Genomic DNA, 21291 nt, shown 5'->3' with positions numbered 1-21291 from the left:
AATAATTTGTGCCTGAGTTGACAAACTGTTTCAAGTGAATAAAGACTACAGCTCACAACTTGAATTTGTTGGGAGGTTTGTTTAGTTTACTTGCTACAAGATGGTTCTTTCCCCCAACAATAATGGACCTTTGCAATAGGTTTCTGACTCATGTCACAAAACAAAATTTACCAGACTGCATCATGCAAGAACTGGGACTCCGAGACAGAGATCACTCTTTCTTACAAAAAGAAAGAACTATTTCACAGAATTATTAGAGCATGAGTGATCACCTGCTGAGGAAGATGCTTCTGTCCAAATTGACCTGGATTGTTAGCCATTTCCAGGTGAACACATTGCATTGAGTTAATGTTATTGAAAATATTCACAAACTTGTGTGGGACAGGCTGAATGAGCGAGAGGGCTTTCACCTTTTTTTTAAAGTGATACTTTATATGACAATCAACCTCTAAAAACAGTGCCATAGCACAAATGAGGCAGCATAATTTCCTGAAGCTAATGCTTGGAACCTAAATTAAACAACTGTAGATGCTGGAGATCTGAAACAAGAACAGAAATTGCTGGAGAAACTCAGCGGGTCTGATATCATCCGCAGAGGGAAAGCAGAGTTAAGATTTCATTTGTCCTTCAGAACTGAAGTTGGGTTTCTCCAACAATTTCGGATTTTGTTTGCTTTGACTCCCAGTCCACAACCTCAAATTTAAAACGATCATGCTGTCTTTATTGATTTCACAACCATCATTGTAATTACCAACTAAAATACCAACTCAACCTCTGGAGATTATTCCCTACATGTCTCAACATTGTTGCTTCTTTTTTCCTGGAGGACACTGCTAATCACTAGATAAGAACACAGCTTATTTTGTTATCCATTTGTGGGATGTGAGCGTCACTGACTGGGCTAGCATTTATTGCCCGTCCCTAGTTGCCCCTTGAGAAGATGATTGTGAGCTGCCTTCTTAAACCACTGCAGTCCACATGCTGAGAATTATCCCATAATGTCCTGAGGGAGTGAATTCCAGAATTTTGACCCAGCGACACTGAAGGGACAATGATATATTTCCAAGTCAGGATGGTGAGTGGCTTGGAAGGGAATTATAAGGCGCTCCCATATGTCTGCTGCCCTCGTCCTTCTAGATGGAAGTGTTATGGGTTTGGAAGGTGCTCCCTGAGGATCTTTGGTGAATTTCTGCAATGCATGTTATAGATAGTACACACTGCTGCTACTGAGCTTCAGTACAGGAACGGGTGTTTGTCAGAGTTTTACCAATCAAGCGGGCTGCTTTGTCCTGAATGGTGTGAACCTTCCTGAGTGTTGCTGGGACTGCACTCATCCAGGCAACGGGGAAGTATTCCATCACACTCCTGACTTGTACCTTGTTGATGGTGGACAGGCTTTGGGGAGTCAGGAACTGAGTTACTCGCCACAGTATTCCGAGCCTCTGACCTGCTCGTGTAGCCAATGTGTTTATGTGATGAGTCCAGTTGAGTTTCTGATCAATGATAACACCCAGGACTTTGATAGTGGGGGATTTAGTGATGGTAATACTGTTGAATGCCAAAGGGCAGTGGTTAAATTGTCTCTTACTGGTATTTGTGGCATTTGAGTGGCACAAATTTTACTTGCCACTTGTCAGTCCAAGCCTGGATATTGGTCCAGATCTTGCTGCATTCGAACATGGACTGCTTCAGTATCTGAGGAGTCGTGAATGGTGCTGAACATTGTGCAATCACTGGCGAACATCCCCATTTCTGACCTTATGAGGGGAGGTCATTAATGAAGCAGCTGAAGATGGTTGTGCCTAGGACACTACCCTGAGGAACTCCTGCAGAAATGGCTGGAGCTGAGATGGCTGACTTCCAAAAACCATGTCCTCCTATGTGTCAGGTATGACTCAAACCACTAGAGAGTTTACCCCGATATCCATTGATTCCAATTTTGCTCGGACTCCTTGATGTCACACTTGGTCATATACAGTCTTGATTTAAAGGGTTGTCACTCTCACCTCACCTCCGGAATTCAGCTCTTTTGTCCATGTATGAATCAAAGCTGTCAGAGGTCAGGAGCTGAGTGGCCCTGGCTTAACCCACACTGGGTGTCACTGAGCAAATTATTGATGAGTAGGTGCTGTTCGATAGCACGGTCGATTACACCTTTATCACTTTACTGATGATCAACAGTAGACTGATGGGGTGGGAGCAGGCCAGGTTGGATTTGTCTGACATTTTATGTACAGGACTTACCTGGGCAATTTTCCATATTATCAGGTAGATGCCAGTGTTGCAACTGTACTGGAACAGCTTGGCTAGGGAAGTGGCAAGTTCTGGAGTAGAAGCCTTCAGTGTTGTTGCCAGAGTGTTGTCAGGCCTGTAGCCTTTGTAGTACCCAGCATCTCTGTTCCCTCATTTCACGTGGAATGAATCAAATTGGTGGAAGACTGGTATCCATAATGCTGGGGACCACTGGAGGCAATTGAGATGGATCATCCGCTTGGCGCTTCTGATTGAAGGTTGCTGCCAAAGCTTCAGTTTTATATTTTGCGCTGATGTGCTGGGCGCTTCCATTATTGAGGGTGGGGATAGCTGTGGAGCTTCCTCCTCTTCCAGTGAGTTTTTAATCATCCACCACCAATCACAGCGGAATACGTAAGGAATTTAGATCTGATCCGCTGGTTGTGGGGGTGCTTAATTCAGTCTACCACTTGCTGCTTATGCCCTCTTTGACACCTCATCTTCAGGTATGCCTAGTGCTGATCCAGGCATGCCCTCCTGCACACTCCATTGAATCAGGCTTGATGGTAATGGTTGAGCAAGGGATATGCCAGGCCAAGAGTTTACAGATTGTGCTGGAGGAGAATTCTGTTACCAATGATGGCCTGCAGCACCTCATGGATGCCAGCCTTGAGCTACTAGATCTGTTCGAAGACTGTCCTATTTAGCACAGTGATAGTACCACACAACAAAATGGAGGTTATTCTCAATGTGAAGACGAGACTATCTCCCCACAAGGACTGTGTGGTGGTCACACTTACCAATACTGTCATGGACAGATACATCTACAGCCTGCAGATTGCCAAGGATGAGGTCAGGTTTGATTTTCCCTCCTGTTGGTTCCCTCACCACCTACCGCAGATTCAGTCTCACAGCTATATCCTTTAGGACCTAACTAGTATTGAAATCCCCTAACCAGGTTACATTTTGTGCCCCTGCCATGCTCAGTATTTCCTTTAAGTGTTGTATAAAATGGAGGAGTACCGATTCCTCAGGATGGAATGTGGTAATCAGCAGGGGTTTCCTTACCCATACTTAACCTGAAGCCATGAGACTCCTGGGGTCCGGAGTCAATATTGAGAACTCTCAGACAACTCACTCCTGACTGTAAACCACTGTGCCATCATCTCTGCCAGGTCTGTCCTGCTGATGGGACAGGACATATCCAGGAATGGTGGTGGTGGTGTCTGGGACATTGTCTGTAAGATATGATTCCGTAAGTGTGACTATGTCAGGCTGTTTCTTGACTAGTCTATGAGACAGCTTTCCCAATTTTGCCACTAGCCCCAGATGTTAGTAAGGAGGACACTGCAGGGGCTGACAGGGCTGTTTCTGCTGTTATCATTTCTGCCACCTAGGTCAATGCCAGGTAATCCATCAGATTTCATTTCTTTGAGACTTTATAGAGATTGGTACAACTTAAGCGTTTGCTTGGGTATTTCAGAGGGCAATTAAGAGTCAACCACATTGCTGTGGGTCTAGAGTCACATGTAGGCTAGACCAGATAAGGATGGCAGATTTCCTTTCCTGAAGGAGATTTGTGAACCGTACAGATTTTTCCAACGATCAACAATGATTTTATGGTTGCAGTAGAATGTTATTTCCAAATTTTTTATTATTGAATTTAAATTCCACCATCTGTCATGGTGGAACTTAAACCTAATTCCAAGAACATAAACTGAATTTCTGGATTAATAGTCTAGCGATAATAGAACATAGAACAATACAGCACAGAACAGGCCCTTCAACCCTTGGTATTGCAGACTTGTGAACTAAACAAGCTTATCCCCCTACACTATCCCAGCGTCATTCACATGCTTATCCAAGGATTGTTTAAATGCCCTGATGTGGCTGAGTTAACTATATTGGAAGGCAGGGCATTCCATGCCCTTATCACTCTCTGAGTAAAGAACCTGCCTCTGACATCTGTCTTAAATCCATCACCCCTCAATTTGCAGCTATGCCCCGTCGTATAAGCCGACATCATCATCCTCGGAAAAAGATTCTCACTGTCCACCCTATCTAGTCCTCTGATCATCTTGTATGTCTAATAAATCCCCTCTTAGCCTTCTCCGCTCCAAAGAGAACAGGCCCAAGTCCCTTAGTTTTTCCTCACAGACCTTCCCTCCAGAGCAGGCAACATTCTGGTAAATGTCCTCTGCACCTTTTCCAATGCTTCCACATCCTTCATGTAATGGGGCACCCAGAACTGTACACAATATTCCAAATGAGACCACACTAGCATTTTGTACAGTTGTAGCATGACATCATGGCTCCAGAACTCAATCCCTCTACCAATAAAACCTGACACACTGTATGACTTCTGAATAACACCATCAACCTGGGTGGCAACTTTCAGGGATCTATGTACATGGACACTAAGATCCCTCTGCACATCCACACTACCAAGAATCTTTCTATTGACCCAGCATTCTGCCTTCCTGTTATTCTTACAAAAGTGAATTACCTCATATTTATCTGCATTGAACTTCATTTACCACCTCTCAACCCAATTCTGCAATTTACCCAAGTACCCCTGCAACCGACAACATTCTTCCACACTGTCCGCTAATCGAACCAACTTTAGTGTCATCTGCAAACTTACTAACTCATCCACCTATGCCTGCGTCCAAGTCATTTATAAAAATGACAAAACAAATCCTTGTGGCACACCACGAGTAATCGGATGCCAGGCTGAATATTTTCCATCAACCACCATTCGTTGCCTTCTTTCAGAAACCCAGTTTCTAATCCAAACTGCTAAAACATCCTCAATCCCATGCCTCCGCATCTCCAATAGCCTACCATGTGGAACCTTATCAAAGACTTGACTGAAGTCCATGTACACCACATCAACTGCCCTACCCTCATCCACATACTCGATCATCACTTACACTACAGACGGTATCCTTGCATCTTCTTCCAAGCTGGTATATCATATTCTCTGATGACACTTCTGCGAAATGCCCTTGCACATTTTTACTACATTAAATATTCCATATAAATGCAAACATTCTTTGTTTTCTCCAAAGAGTTACAGAATTTCTAATTCATGCCTTTCAAGGCAAAATTATCTGTGCCTTTCAAGGCAAAATTGTGTCTTCGGAAGCAACCATATACAATGAAACATTATAAAACAAAGATCTGCAGATGCTGGAAATCTGAAACAAAAATTCTTCATCAGATATAATGAGTGCCACCAGTAAAGGTTGCTTGCACTTTGTGCTTATTCCAATTCTCTGCAGAAGGTGGTACACAGCCACCATCAGAATTGAGGATATGATTTTAAGGAACTCTATGGTTTCTTTGCCAGAAATGCACACTCAGTCCCTTGTTGCTAATAGCATATAAATCTGCAATATAGGTGATAATGAATTCTCAACAGGGACATGAATATACTAGGCAACTACTTTCACCAGAAATTGTCATGAAGCAAAGCACAAAATTATCATTAAAAGTATTATGCACCAAGTAAGTCTGCTCACCTTGACCCTAATAGCAACTGGTTTTCAGGACTTATAAAGCCTGGACAGCTGATCCCATAAAATTTCATCACACAAATTCATTTACCAATTTGCTTCAAACTTCATTGTTAGCAGCAAGGCAGACAGAAAAGCTCATCCAAATTGGAGGAAATGAGTAAAACATTGACAAAATAATTTTTAAAGGATTGAAGAGAAATAGGTGAGGGGTACTTCCTCACAACAGAAGTCCCAAGTTCAGGATGGCCTCAAACCGGGAACATGACTCATTTGGCTAAATGCTGCTTGCAAGGAAGCAGAATTGTTGAGAAAAGGAACACAGGATCCGGAGTCCAGTCAATTCTGTCATTCAAGGAGTTCTTGGCTAACCTACAAGTTGATACATCTATCTGTATTCGTTTACTGAACTCAAATCAATCGAGTTGGATCTTGAAAGCTCCAATTGACTCAGTTTCAAAAGGTTTTGGCAGAAAAGTATGCCAGATACTATTAACCTTAGTATAGAAAAACTGCTTTACTTCCTAAAGCTGGACAAAGTTATGATCTGTTCTTGACTGAGACTGATCACAAACCCTGGAAGCAACCATAACTGCAGGATCAGAAACAACTTGGGCTGAGGAAGTTGCCAAGGTGATAAAAGATGAATTGCTGACAGTTTCACAAATATTAAACTACTTGTACAAAACTTCCTGTCCACAGAGAGCTCACTTCCTCGTCTTTTTCACTACCCGTCAGGAGAAATGTTGAGCGGAACTGACTTCATGTGGAAAAACATATTTTTCCCAAACAAGCAGTGAGACCAGTATTCTAAAGTGGCAAAGTTTACTCATGGTGAAAGCATTGTGCTTCTCAAGGGAAACTATGTCTGCAAAATGCTCACCTTAAGCTTTGATCCATGGGCTATCAGCGATGACCCATCAGCTCTGGGTGGGATGTACAGCTCCCATTTCCCAAATGGCAACATCTTGTAACAATGTGAAGAAGAGTTCCAGCCATCTGAAAGAAATGTACTGTGTTACTATAATATCACAACTACATGGAATATGCATAAGGTTATCAAAAGACTTATTAATTGTTCAAAACTCTCAATGCAAGTAATGCCATGCAGAAGTAAAGATAACAGTTGGAGTAAAGCAGAGATTCAGGGATGCCATGATTCATTTTTTAAAGACTCTTAAGACATCATCTGTGGTTCAGTGGGTACCATCATGTTCAAAATGTGTTCTCCTCCAGACGATTGAGCTTGCTGTTAGTACACCGTCTGTCACAATTCCTATAACAGTGACAACATGTCCAAGAGGACTGAATTCACCATGAGGTGCTTTGGGACTTGCTGAGATGGTGGAAACCACGACAGAAACTTAAGATCTTTCTTTTATTTCTTGAAAGGAGGAATGAAAAAGAGCAATTGCAAAAATGAAACAAGAGAGATCAGACAGAATAGACAGATAAAGGGCCTGACAACCACTTTAAGAGGCTTTTGCTGCAGTTAGCACTAAAATTAATATACATCAGAACAAAACGTTGTCAATGTTGGAATTCGAAGAGCATACATAGCAATTTTATAATCAGTTACTTTACTACAGACTGTGTACTGTTCTCTTAGCCCATGCTCCAAGATCATCTTTAAATGAGGTAAATTTCTCAATGTTCTAAAACAATTCAGGAAACAATTATTAGTGGCAGATGTCTATTAATATAACGGTAACTTTAAACAGCATAGTTGATAATGTACTCAAACAGGGAAAATTTGCAGAGCTGTAAGCACAGCACAAAAGTAAGTGAGGGCAATTGCAAAGCTTTATCATTGAACAGTACACACAGGATGGACAGAGTTTCTTTTCTGCTGCAAGATGCCACAATTATTTTGAAGAACATGTTTTTCCTTCATAAAACAGAGAAGATAGAAGAAAGTGTAGGCGATTCGAGTCCTCGAGCCTGCTCTGTCACTCAACATGATTATGGCTGGCTGATTAGTGAGCACAATACCTAATCCCTCAATCTCTTTAGCCACAAGAGCTGTATTTACCTACTTTAAATTACATGAACATTTGGCCTCAACCACTTTCTGTGGTAAGGAATTCCACAGATTCACCACTAGTTGGATGAAGAAATTTCTCATCTCAAACCTAAAAGGAAATCCCTTCTCCTCAAACCATGATTCCTGGTTCTGGACTCCACCATTTTCAGGAACATCCTTCCTGCAACCTGTCTAGCCCTGTTATAGCTGAAAATGTGTTGCTGGAACAGCGCAGCAGATCAGGCAGCATCCAGGGAACAGGAGAATTGACATTTCAGGCATAAGCCCTTCTTAGCCCTGTTATAGAGTCAATAGAGTCATAGAGATGTACAGCATGGAAACAGAACCTTGGGTCCAACCCGTCCATGCCGACCAGATATCCCAACCAGTCCCACCAGCCAGCACACACCCATATTCCTCCAAACCCTTCCTATTCATATACCCATCCAAATGCCTCTTAAATGTTGCAATTGTACCAGCCTCCACCACTTCCTCTGGCAGCTCATTCCATACACGTACCACATTCTGCGTGAAAAAGTTGCCCCATAGGTCTCTTTTATATCTTTCCCCTCCCACCCTAAACCTATGCCCTCTTGTTCTGGACTGCCCGACCTCAGGGAAAACACTGTCTATTTCTCCTATCCATGCTCCTCATAATTTTGTAAACCTCTATAAGGTCACCCCTCAGCCTCCGATGCTCCAGGGAATACAGCCCCAGCCTGTTCAGCCTCTCCCTATAGTTCAAATCCTCCAACCCTGGCAATATCCTTGTAAATCTTTTGTTAGAATTATATTGATTTTTGAGATTTCCCCTCCCCCCAACCACAACACCCCCTCCCACTTTTCCTAAACTCCATTGAATACAATCTTAATCAACTCAATCTCTCCTCATACATCAGCCTTGCCATCTCAGGAATCAATTTGCTGCACTACCTCTATAACAAGAGCATCCTTTCTCAGATAAGGAGACCAAAATACCTCTATTGCTTCAGGAGGCTAAGGAAATTCAGCATTTCCATCAAGACTCTTACAGATTTTTATAGACGACTAGAGAAAGCATCCTGATTGAATGCATCACAAGTGTGGTACAGCAACCACTCTTCCCAAGATTGCATGAAGCTACAGAGTTTTGAATACAGCCTAATCCATCACACAAACCAGCAGCCTCCCATCCATTGACCTCATCTACACTTTCCCTGTATTGGGAAAGCAACCAACATAATGAATCTATTCATCATTTAGAACAAATATTCAAGACCTCACCTACAACGGTCATACTCTCTTCCAGCGTTTTTCCTTGGCCAGAAGATATAAAAGTTTGAATGCATGTATGCATAAATTTGAGAATAGCTTCGTGACCACTGTTATCAGACTTTTGAATGGACCTCTTAAAAGTTAATGTTGATTTCTCTCTGCACCTTCTCAACAGCTGTTATATATCCTGCACTCTGTTCTGTTACCATTATTCACTTGTATTGTACAATCTGCTCTAAAGCACGTAGGGTAACACTTTTCACTGAACCTTGGAACATGTGACAATAACAAATCAAATCAAACTCTAATCAATTTCCATTGTACATTGATCAGGTGTCTTGATGGAGTTTAGCATTTTCCCACAGCATGAACCGATATTATTCTGAACCTAAAGCCTCTACCCTGCCTCTGAACATTATGGTTCCAATTTATTTTTAACTATTACTGACTGAAAATGTAACTTTAACAAACTAAAACTTAATACTCCCTTCAGAACAGTTTGAACCTGCCATGCTACCTTCAAAATAATTACCTACGTGAATGCCGAGGTATCAGTGTACCTGTAGTGCACATAAAACTGTACATTTTTGTTCATATTGCAGCACATTCTTCGTTGAAAAAAGGGTGATATTTTATGTTACAGTCTGAATATCTGACATTTTGTTGTGTTCCCTTGGAGTAAATCCTCTATTTACTAACCTCATGGTTTCTACCAAAAAATCAAACTGTGAAATCTGACCCAAGTCAAACTCATTTTTATGTCAAAAAGAGAAACTACTAGGGCATATTACTAGATACTCCCTTCCAGAATGAAAAACAAGCATTCACCTCTACTTTCTGCTGTCTCTTCTTGGTTAAGATCAATTCCATAACTTCTTTAAACTCATGGATTCAATTTTATCAACAGGTTTATTTTTCAACCAATCTACTGTACTTACTGTACTTTTTCAAACAACCTCTGCATACATAATCACACTGTCTCAACAACCCACTCGATTATCTCAGAGAAAAATGAACCAGCAAAATTCAAATAAGAATATAGCGTTCTAAAGTTAGGTTTTCTGGAAGATTCTGGAATAAAGGGAGCTGAAAAAAGCTGAAAGATTTGGAAAGAGAAACCCAAATAATGCAGCCAATGATGTTGTCAGAGAACATGTGCATGAGAGAAAACACGAGTACAATACTAGAGTTAAAGGAAGGTAATTATAGGGCTGGAGGTAGAGAGATATAGAAAGACACAAAGGTTGTAGAGTGTTTTAAGCACAAGGTGGAAGATCCTAAATTTCAGACATGGTGGGCTTGAAGCCACAGTAGGTTAGTGATGAAAAGACTTTGAGTGGAATTGGATAAAGGAAGCAACATTTTGGGTGAAATGAAGTTTTCTAAGAGTGAAGAATGAGACACTGGCCAGGGGATTATTGGATAAAGTGAGATCAGAGGGGTAATGGCATGGAGGAGTGTTTCAAGGGCTGATGGCTGAACATAAAAGGTTATGCTATTGGTGAGGCCACTAGAATAGTGTGCATTTTTGGTCTCTTTATTTCAAGGAGAAAACGAAATGTATTGAAGGATGCTTGATACTAAGAATGAGTGGGTTGCCTGATTAGGGTAGGTTACAGGGGCTGGGCTAGATTTCACTGGGTTTTAAAAGAATGTAGGTTAATTTGAAATGCATGAGATCCTGAATGATCTCGATAAGTTGGACAAGAAAGTGAGGCTTTCTTCTTGTATGACTGTTCAAAAGCAAGGAGCACTGTTTAAAATTATGCATTGCCCTGCTGCACACAGAGCAGATTTTATTCGCTCGGCGATTGAAACACTTTGCAATACTCTGCCCCAGAAGGTGATGAATGCGTAGTCAGTGAATGTCTAAGGCAGAGGGAGATTGGTTTCATGCCTGACAAGAATCTAAGGTTCACAGTTACACTGGAATGAGCAATCTGAAACTAAAACACATCATCAGGATCTTATTCAATGGCACAGCGTGTTTCAGAGGCAAATGGTCCACTTCAGCTTCTATTTTGTATTTTTGTATATAGGTGGGCACTATTACTAAATTGAAAGTAGGCTCTCTTAATGATCAAGAGGATCAAAGGCAAATATTCAGGCTGGAGTTGAACAAGACATTTTAATCATGAACAGTCTGAAAAAGCAGTTGAGCAGTGGGTAAAATAAATTGCATGTGCAAACCAGGGACAGCACATGAAGGCTTTTGCTTTTAATCAGGGGACATGGGCTTCACTGGCTGCTCCAGATATATTGCTTATCCATAGTTGCCCTGAAGAAGGTGGGAGTGATTTGCCTTTCTGAAAAATCGCAGTCCATTTGGTGGCTTCACTCACAATTAGGGAGAGTGTTCCATGATTCTGACCCAGTAACATTGAAGGATTGGTGATATATTTCCAAATTAGGGTGATGTGTGGATTGGAGGGGAACTTGCAAGTTTTGGTGCTCCCATGTACCTGCTTGCCCTTGTCCTTGTAGCATACCTAGATAAAATATATACATATAGCTGCAGATTGAGCAAGTGCTGTCTGAGCAGCTTTGGTGAATTTCTGCAGTGTATCTTGGAGATGTAACTGCTTTTGTGTCAGGAGGGAGTGACTGTTTGAGGATCTTTGAGCTTTTGTCTTCCTTGATCTAATATGAAGTTGAGAAACAGTAATTGGGATGGTAGTTTTAAACAGAGATAGATCCTTGGGGAACACAAGGATGATGGATGTTGCTGCTGTTGTGAACGGCAAGGTATTTTTCGGGAGATTCCAAACAGTTAGAAATGCAAGCATGAAATGACTACTACCAAAATGGACAGATGGTGAAATTCAATGCAAAAATTGTGAAGGAATGCATTTTGAGAGAAGAATGGAGGGAGGCAATATGAACCAAACAGTGAAATTTTACCATGTACAGGAACAGAGAAACCGATCGAAATAAATTGTTGCAAGTCACCCGAGAAGGTTAATAATCAATGCATTTGGAATTTTTGGCTTTATTTGTACAGGAAGACAGAACAAATACAAGGAAATTACGTGAAGCATTTATAAACTACTGATCCAAATCTCAGCTGAAATAGTGTGTTCAGTTGTGCCACTGCACTTTAGTGGATGACAAGCCTTGTTGAGGGGTTAAAGAAGGTTCACGGTAATGGTACCATGAGTAAGAGACTTCACTTATGGAAACAGTCTGAAGAACTGCATTTCTTTCGCTACCATGCAGAAGGCTGAGACATTTTGAAGGACATGTTCAAAACCATGAATGGCTCTAAGAGAGGAAATAAAGAAAAGCTGTTTCAAATGGCAGAAGAGTCAATGACCACAGGATACAGTGTTAACAGGCAAAATGGCCAGAGGTGAAGTGAGAAAATATTTTCTTTCAAATGGTGATATGAGATGCAAGTGAGATGGAAACACATTCAATTCTAATATTCAAGAAAGAAGGTAATACATATTGAAGCAAATAAAGTGGCAAACCTACAGAGAAAGAGAAGAATGGAATCTATTTGATAGCTCTTTCAAATGAACTATGAGGAGTATCATTTATATTTTTCATATCTTACATCATTCTATAATTCTAGGAGGTCTTGGAGGAGAATGGTGCCATTTGTAAATTTGGTTAAGGACGTTCGAGGGAGAATGACAGCAGAAACTGGATTGAGTTTGTGTATAGTCAGCCACTTCCTCTGAGCATAAAGAAAGCTAAAATGAACACAACATTCAAGTTTGTTATAGATTTTCAAATAACTTGCTGCGATCAACTCTATGAACATATACCAAAGAAATATATAGGGAATAAAAATCAAATTCTACCATTCTATTCCCCTGTGTTAAGTACGATATTTTAGCAAACTGAATTGTCAGTCTCCAATATTGGTCTTTTCTAGAAATTATACTTCACTAGCACTGCAACCCAAGAGTTGGAAATAAAACGGACAGGGAGAAGCACATTTTGAGCGTAATGTTGACATGGATTAGCTGAGCTGAATGGCCTGTTCTACTCATTTTATATTTTTTCGAGGCATGCCACACTAAATCTATTGTACACTATTAGAAATGTAACAACCTTTACACATTCAAAGACTGGCTCTGAATACGAAAAGTACGCTTTCATCTTTGAAAGGAGACTTCAATCCAACAATGCCATGGATCATCACAATCAACTCAACCTCTGACCTGCTTTTAAGACTATCCCGGCTCTCAAAACTACACCAACAATAATTTAAGTATCAACAGTGCCTTTCGAAAATGTAGGCGATTGCGCAGGCAGAAAATATTTCCAAATTGAAGATGGATTCAGAAGAAAAAAAACTTATCAGTCTTGAACAAAACTAAAAAGCTACTTGCACCAAAATCAATACGAACAAGCCTTGTATTGAGCAAATCAGTGTTTTGCAGGGAACACTGTAGCCATATCTCCAAAGACACATACATGATACTTTAGGCACTCGCAACAAAGGTTATTTTTTCCAAACCTTGCAATCATCACATTAAGGTTATGACAGATGACCTTCTTTGATGGGTAGGTTGGGTAATTATCTACATGGGATTTAATGAGGCTGGTTAGCAACTAAATTCAGTCTCTCTCTCCAAAGTCAACTTCCTATTGACATGTTGACATGAGGAATTTTTGGATTAGTGGTGCTGGAAGAGCACAGCAATTCAGGCAGCATCCGAGGAGCAGTAAAATCGACGTTTCGGGCAAAGGCCCTTCATCAGGAATGAGGAATTTTTGGTAGAGTTGGGGCACGAGGTTTGAGAAATGTGGGAGAGAAATAACCAAGGCTAACCATTGAACCAATCATACTTGTGGTGAGTCTTTAACAGAGCTGACTATTTTTACCTCTTTCTTTGTGTCTGGTTAAAAACAAAAGCTCCAATTCCTTTGCAAGCTTTGTCACTGATAGGCTTTTGCATTAAATTACGGGTCTAATTTACAGCAATATCCAACACCAGATAACCTGATGATATTCATTATATGATCTTATATGATGTGATCATTTTTCTATAGAGCTAGACTAGCTGTCACACAAAACTAGAAGTCGGCTAACAGGAAGCAGTCAACGCACATCAGAGGAGCTAGCTCTCAATGAAAGCAAGTGCTGTGCGCACTTCTGCAACAATCAGTGTTGAGTCTGATATTTACAGAAACAGAAATGTGAAATGGCCAACTGCAGATGAATTAAATCTATTGATAATCTGATTCATAAAGTACATAATAAGCCAGGGAGAACAAATGCAAAAGAAATTCAAAGACTCAGTAGGGAGAATGGCCTGCCTGCTGCATTCTTCGAAGAGCTTATGCACAGTTTGGGACCAATTCAGACTAGACCATGACAGTGGCCGATCTGCATTGTAAATCCATCAACCAGCTTTGGATTACATATCCTATTATAGACTTTAGCAAAAAATGACCAAGCGTAAGCTCAAAATTATTCAATACTCCTGAATGGTCTAGCTCTGATGTTAAAGCTATGTCACTTTTGTTCGAGACTTTCCTACCAGAAAAATAAAGTTCTGCACAGCTGCAGTGAAACTATCATTTCAAAACATTCTGTAGAGAACAAGGTAGGACTGATAAATTTAAGTGTATTTACTTCAGCGCAAGAGGCCTAACAAGGAAGGCAGATGAACTCAGAGCATGGTTAGGAACATGGGACTGGGATATCATAGCAATTACAGAAACATGGCTCAGGGATGGGCAGGACTGGCAGCTTAATATTCCAGGATACAAATGCTACAGGAAGGACAGAAAGGGAGGCAAGAGAGGAGGGGGAGTGGTGTTTTGATAAGGGATAACATTATAGCTGTACTTAGGGAAGATATTCCTGGAAATACAGGGAAGTTATTTGGGTGGAACTGAGAAATAAGAAAGGGATGATAACCTTATTGGGATTGGACTACAGGCCCCCCAATAGTCAGAGGGAAATTGAGAAACAAACTTGTAACAAGTTATCTATAAGAATAATAGGGTGGTTATTGTAAGGGATTTTAACTTTCCAAACGTAGACAGAGACTGCCATAGTGTTAAGGGTTTAGATAGAGAGGAATTTGTTAAGAGTGTACAAGAAAATATTCTGAGCCAGTATGTGGATGTACCTACTAGAGAAGGTGCAAAACTTGACCTACTCTTGGGAAATAATGCAGGGCAGATGACTGAGGGGTCAGTGGGGGAGCACTTTGGGGCCAACGACCGTCATTCTATTAGTTTTAAAATAGTGATGGAAAAGGATAGACCAGGTCTAACAGTTGAAGTTCTAAATTGGAGAAAGGCTAACTTTAACGGTATTAGGCAAGAACTTTCAAAAGCTGATTGGGGACAGATGTTCGCAGGTAAAGGGACGGCTGGAAAATGGAAAGCCTTCAGAAATTAGATACTGAGAAAGCAGAGAAAGTATATTCCTGTTAGGGTGAAAGGAATGACTGGTAGGTATAGGGAATGCTGGATGACTAGAGAAATTGAGGGTTTGATTAAGAAAAAGAATGAAGCATATGTCAGGTATAGATGGGAGAGATCAAGTGAATCCTTAAAACAGTATAAAAGAAGTAGAAGTACACTTAAGAGGGAAATCAGGAGGACAAAAAGGGGATATGAGGAGAATCCAAAAGGTTTTTACAAATACGTTAAGGACAAAAGGGTATCTCGGGAGAGAATAGGGCCCCTCAAAGATCAAGTAAGGTGGCCTTTGTGTGGAGCCGCAGATGGGGGAGATGCTAAACGATTATTTTGCATCAGTGTTTACTGTGGAGAATGACATGGAAGATATAGAATGTGGAGAAATGGATGGTGACATCTTGAAAAATGTCCATATTACAAAGGAGGAAGTGCTGGATGTTTTGAAATGCATAAAAGGTGGATAAAGAGACCTTGGAGTGCAGGTTCATAGTTCCTTGAAAGTGGAGTCGCAGGTAGATAGGATAGTGAAGAAGGCATTTAGTATACTTTCCTTTATTGGTCAGAGTATTGAGTACAGGAGTTGCGGCTGTACAGGACATTGGTTAGGCCACTGTTGGAATATTGCGTGCAATTCTGGTCTCCTTCCTATCGGAAAGATGGTGTGAAACTTGAAAGGGTTCAGAAAAGATTTACAAGGATGTTCCCAGGGTTGGAGGATTTGAGCTACAGGGAGAGGCTGAACAGGCTGGGGCTGCTTTCCCTGGAGCGTCGGACGTGAAGGGGTGACCTTATAGAGGTTTACAAAATTATGAGGGGCATAGATAAGATAAATAGGCAAAGTCTTTTCCCTGAGATCTGGGAGTCCAGAACTAGAGGGCATAGGTTGAGGATGGGAGGGGAAAGATATAAAAGGGGCAACTTTTTCATGCAGAGGGTGGTATGTGTATGGAATGAGCTGCCAGATGATGTGGTGGAGGCTGGTACAATTGCAACATTTAAGAGGCATTTGGATGGGTATATGAATAGGAAGGGTTTGGAGGGATATGGGCCAGGTGCTGGCTGGTGGGACTAGATTGGGTTTGGATATCTGGTCGGCATGGACAGGTTGGACCGAAGGGTCTGTTTCCATGCTGTACATTTCTACAACTCAATGGCTCTATGACCTGATTAGGTGTACCGTAGATTGCTGGACCCCTTGCTGAGATATTTGTATCATCGGTGGTCACAGGTGAGGTGCCAGAAGACTGGAGATTGGCTAATGTGGTACCATTATTGAAGAAAGGTGGCAAGGACAAGCCAGGGAACTATAGACCAGTGAGCCTGACCTCGGAGGTGGGCAAGTTGTTGGAGGGAATCCTGAGGGACAGGATGTACATTTATTTGGAAAGGCAAGGACTGATTAGGGATAGTCAACATGGCTTTGTGCGTGGGAAATCATGTCTCACAGACTTGATTGACTTTTTTGAAAAAATAACAAAGAGGATTGATGAGGGCAGAGCAGTGGACGTGATTTATATGGACTTCAGTAAGGTGTTTTTCAAGATTCCCCCATGGGAGACTGGTTAGCAAGGTTAGATCTCATGAAACACAGGGAAAACTAGCCATTTGGATACAGAATTGGCTCGAAGGTAGAAGACAGAAGGTGGTGGTGGAGTGTTTTTTTTCAGACTAGAGGCCTGTGACCAGTGGTCCAGTTCAGTGCTGGGTCCACTACGTTTCGTCGTTTATATAAAATTATTTGGATATGAAGTAGGTTTGACACCAAAATTGGAGGTGTAGTGGACAGCGAAGAAGGTTACCCTCAGATTACAATGGGATCTTGGTCAGATGGGTCAGTGGGCTGAGGACTGGCAGATGGAATTTAATTTAGATAAATGTGAGGTGGTGCATTTTGGGAAAGCAAATCACAGCATGACTTATACACTTAATGGTAAGGTTCTGGGGAGTGTTGCTGAACAAAACGTCCTTCAAATGCAGATTCATAGTTCCTTGAAAGCAGAGTTGCAACTCAATAGGATAGTGAAGGGAGCGCTTGGTATGCATTCCTTTATTGGTCAGAGTATTGAGTGTAGGGGTTGGGAGGTCACATTGTGGCTGTACAGGACATTGGTTAGGCCACTGTTGGAAATTGCATGCAATTCCGGTCTCCTTTCTATTGAATGTTGTGAAACTTGGAAGGGTTCAGAAAAGATTTACAAGGATGTTGCCAGGTTTGGAGGATTTGAGTTATAGGCAGGGGCTGAATAGGGTGGGACTATTTTCCCTGGAGCATCGGAGGCTGAGGGGTGACTTTATAGAGGTTTATAAAATCATGAGGGGCATGGATAGGATAAATAGACAAGGTCTTTTCCCTAAGGTGTGGAAGTCCAGAACTAGAGGGCATAGGTTTAGGTTGAGAGGGGAAAGATATAAGAAGAACCTGAGGGGCAAATGTTTCACAAATGGGTGGTGTATGTATGGAATGAGCTGCTAGAGGAAGTGATGGAGGCTGGTACAATTGCAACATTTAAAAGGATGGAGATATGAACAGGAAGGGTTTCGAGGGATATGGGCCAAGTGCTGGCAAATGGGACTCGATTAGGTTGGGATAACTGGTCGGCGTGAACTAGTTGGACCGAAAGGTCTGTTTCAGTGCTGTAAACCTCTATGACTCTAATTAAGATTGAGATGAGTAGGAGTTATTGGGTCTCAGGGGATGGATAGTGAGCTGTAAACAGGAAAGAAGTGTAAGGATTGGCATGGGTGAATTACACAGGACAATGAGAACACACAAAACAGAGGATGGCAGCTGCCATCTGTAGACTAACAGGCACAAAGATGATCTTCCCCATCCCATTTAATTGGCGGATTTGTTGTAAATCATCTTTTTAAATCCATGATATTCCCTACATGTACAGTATTTTACCAACTGTCTACCTTATTTCCATACACTAGGCTGTTGCACATCTAATGCACATCAAAATTAAAAATCACGAACTTCAGCTCAGTGTTTATGAGTGAGGGTGATGTGGCCTAGATGCTTTGACAAAAAAGAACACAAGATCGTAATAAAAGAAACCTGTCCTCAGTTTTAGGTCTCCATCTGACAAGAGGTGAAAATTACAGATTAGGCAATCTTTGTAGAGTGTTGTTGGATCAGGGTCATAGAAAAAAATTCAACAATCTGTAAGGGAAGTCGATAAAACAGGGGGAGGTGTGGCATTGTTCATCATAGAAGGTATTACGGTGGCAGAAAGGATGTTTGAGAACCCGTCTACTGAGACAGTATGGGCTGAGGGTGGAAACAGGAAACGAGAGCTCAACTTTTTGTGAGTTTTCTATAGGCGTACGAAAAGTTCCAGAGATGTAGAGGAAAGGATAACAAGGATGATTTTGGATAGGAGCAAGACTAACAGGGTAGTTGTTATGGGGACTTTAACTTTCCAAATATTGACTGGAAATGCAATTGTTCAAGTACTTGAGATGAGTCTGTTTTTGTCCAATGTTTGCAGGAGGGTTTCTTGACACAGTATGCTGACAGCCAACAAGGGACAAGGCCACACTGGATTTAGTACTGGGTAATGAACCTGGCCAGGTGTTAGATTTGCAGGGATGTGAGCAATTTGATGATAGTGACCACAAGTTTATTTTTGCGATGAAAAAGGATAAGTATATAACACAGGGCAAGAGTTAGAGCTAGAGGAAAGGCAATTATGATGTGATTAGGCGATATTTAGGATACATAGGATGGGAAAGGAAACTAGAGGGGATGGGCACAATTGAAATCTGGAACTTATTCAGGGAACAGTTACTGGGTGTCCTTGATAAACATGTACCTGTCAGGCAGAGAGGAAGTTGTTGAGCGAGGGAGTTGTGGTTTACTAAGTTGAGTCTCCTGTCAAGAGGAAGGAGGCGGCTTATGTTAGGATGAGACATGAAGGCTCAGTTAGGGTGCTTGAGAGTTACAAGTTAGCCAGGAAAGACCAAAAGAGAGAGCTAACAAGAGCCAAGAGGGGACATGCGAAATCTTTGGCAGGTAGAATCAAGGAAAATCCTAAAGCTTTTTATAGGTATATTAGGAATAAAAGAATGATTACAGTAAGATTAGGGCCAGTCAAGGACAGTGGTGGGAAATTGTGCGTGGAGTCCAAGGAGATAGAGGCGGCGCTAAATGAATATTTTTCATCAGTCTTCACACAGGAAAAAGACAATGTTGTCCAGAAGAATACTGTGATACAGGCTACTAGACTTGATGGGATTGAGGTTCACAAGGAGGAGGTGTTAGCAATTCTGTAAAGTGTGAAAATAGATAGGTTCCCTGGGCTGGATGTGATTTATCTAGGATTCTCTGGCTTTGATCTTTATGCCTTCATTGTCTACAGGAATAGTGCCAGAAGACTGGAGGATAGCAAATGTTGTCACCTTGTTCAAGAAGGGGAGTAGAGACAATCCTGATAATTATGGATCAGTGAACCTTATTTCGGTTGTGGGTAAAGTGTTGGAAAGGGTTATAAAAGATAGGATTTATAATCATCTAGAGAGGAATAAATTTATTAAGGATAGTCAACACGGTTTTGTGAAGGTAGGTCATGCCTCATCAACCTTAGTGAGTTCTTTAAGAAGGTGACCAAACAGGTGGATGAAGGTAAAGCAGTTGATGTGGTGTATATTGATTTCAGTAAGGCTAAGGTTCCCCACAGTAGGCTCTTACGCAAAATACGGAGGCAAGAGATTGAGGGTGATTTGGAGGTTTGGATCAGTTTTTGGCTCCCTGAAAGAAAACAGAGGGTGGTGGTTGATGGGCAATGTTCATCCTGGAGTTCAGTTACTAGTGGTGTATCGTAAGGATCTGTTATGGGGCCACTGCTGCTTGTCATTTTTATAAATGACCTAGATGCATGCATGGAAGGATGGGTTAGTAAATTTGCAAGTGACACTAAGGTTGTTGGAGCTGTGGATAGTGCTGAAGGGTGTTGCAAGTTGCAGAGGGACATAACATAAGCTCCAGAGCTGGGTTGCGAAGTGACAAATGGAGTTTAATGCGGAAAAATGTGAGATGATTCACTTTTGAAGGAGCAACAGGAATACAGAGCACTGGACTAATGGCAAGATTCTTGGTAGTGCAGATGAGCAGACAGATCTCGGTGTCCATGTACACAGATCCCTGAAAGTTATCACCCAGGTTGATAGGGTTGTTACAAAGGCATATAGTGTGTTAACGTTTATTGGTAAAGGGATTGAGTTTTGGAGCTATGAGATCATGCTGCAGCTGTACAAAACTCTAGTGTGGCCGCGCTTCAGTGTATTGTGTACAGTTCTGATCGTCGCATTATGGGAAGGATGTGGAAGCTTTGGAAAGGGTTCAGAGGAGATTTATTAGGATGTTGCCTTGTATGGAGAGAAGGGCTTTTGAGGAAAGGCCGAGGGACGTGAGGCCGAGGGACGTGAGGCCGAGGGACGTTCGAGAAAAGGAGGTTGAGGGGTGATTTAATAGGGACATACAAGATGTTCAGAGGATTAGATAGGGTGGACAGTGAGAGCCTTTTCCCTCGGAGGGTGATGGCTACCATGAGGGGACATAGCTTTAAACTGAGGGGTGATAGATATAGGACAGAAACCAGAGGCAGTTTCTTTACTCAGAGAGTAGTAGGGGGGTGGAATGCCCTGCCTGCAACAGTGGTAGACTTGTCAACTTTCAGGGCATTTTAATGGTCGTCGGATAAATATATGGATGAAAATGGAATAGTGCAGGTTAGATGGGCTTCAAATTGGTTTCACGGGTTGGCGCAACATCGAGGGCCGAAGGGCCTGTATTGAGCTGTAATGTTCTATGTCTCCTAATTCAGAATTTCAAATGAAATCTGTACCACATATACTGCTTTTGTGAATATAAGG

The 21291-nt window shown here is 41.6% G+C and overlaps 1 protein-coding gene across 4 annotated transcripts in view; it reads right to left on the bottom strand.

Moving 5' to 3' along the window:
* LOC122555434 (1,4-alpha-glucan-branching enzyme) overlaps window positions 1-21291 on the bottom strand; it is a 628967-nt gene that overhangs the window by 450348 nt on the left and 157328 nt on the right. For all 4 annotated transcript variants that reach the window (XM_087992439.1, XM_087992437.1, XM_087992438.1 and 1 more), the window contains exon 3: window positions 6634-6749. In XM_087992439.1, the coding sequence (XP_087848565.1) occupies window positions 6634-6749 (116 nt within the window). The remainder of the gene's footprint in view (window positions 1-6633; window positions 6750-21291) is intronic.

This window comes from Chiloscyllium plagiosum, unplaced genomic scaffold, assembly GCF_037043375.1.
Source record: "Chiloscyllium plagiosum isolate Xiang-an unplaced genomic scaffold, Cpla_swu_hap1 HiC_scaffold_12, whole genome shotgun sequence".
NCBI classification, from domain to species: Eukaryota; Metazoa; Chordata; class Chondrichthyes; order Orectolobiformes; family Hemiscylliidae; genus Chiloscyllium; species Chiloscyllium plagiosum.
The sequence above is the reverse complement of the archived record's forward strand: the minus strand, read 5'-3'. Positions and strand labels throughout refer to the sequence as shown.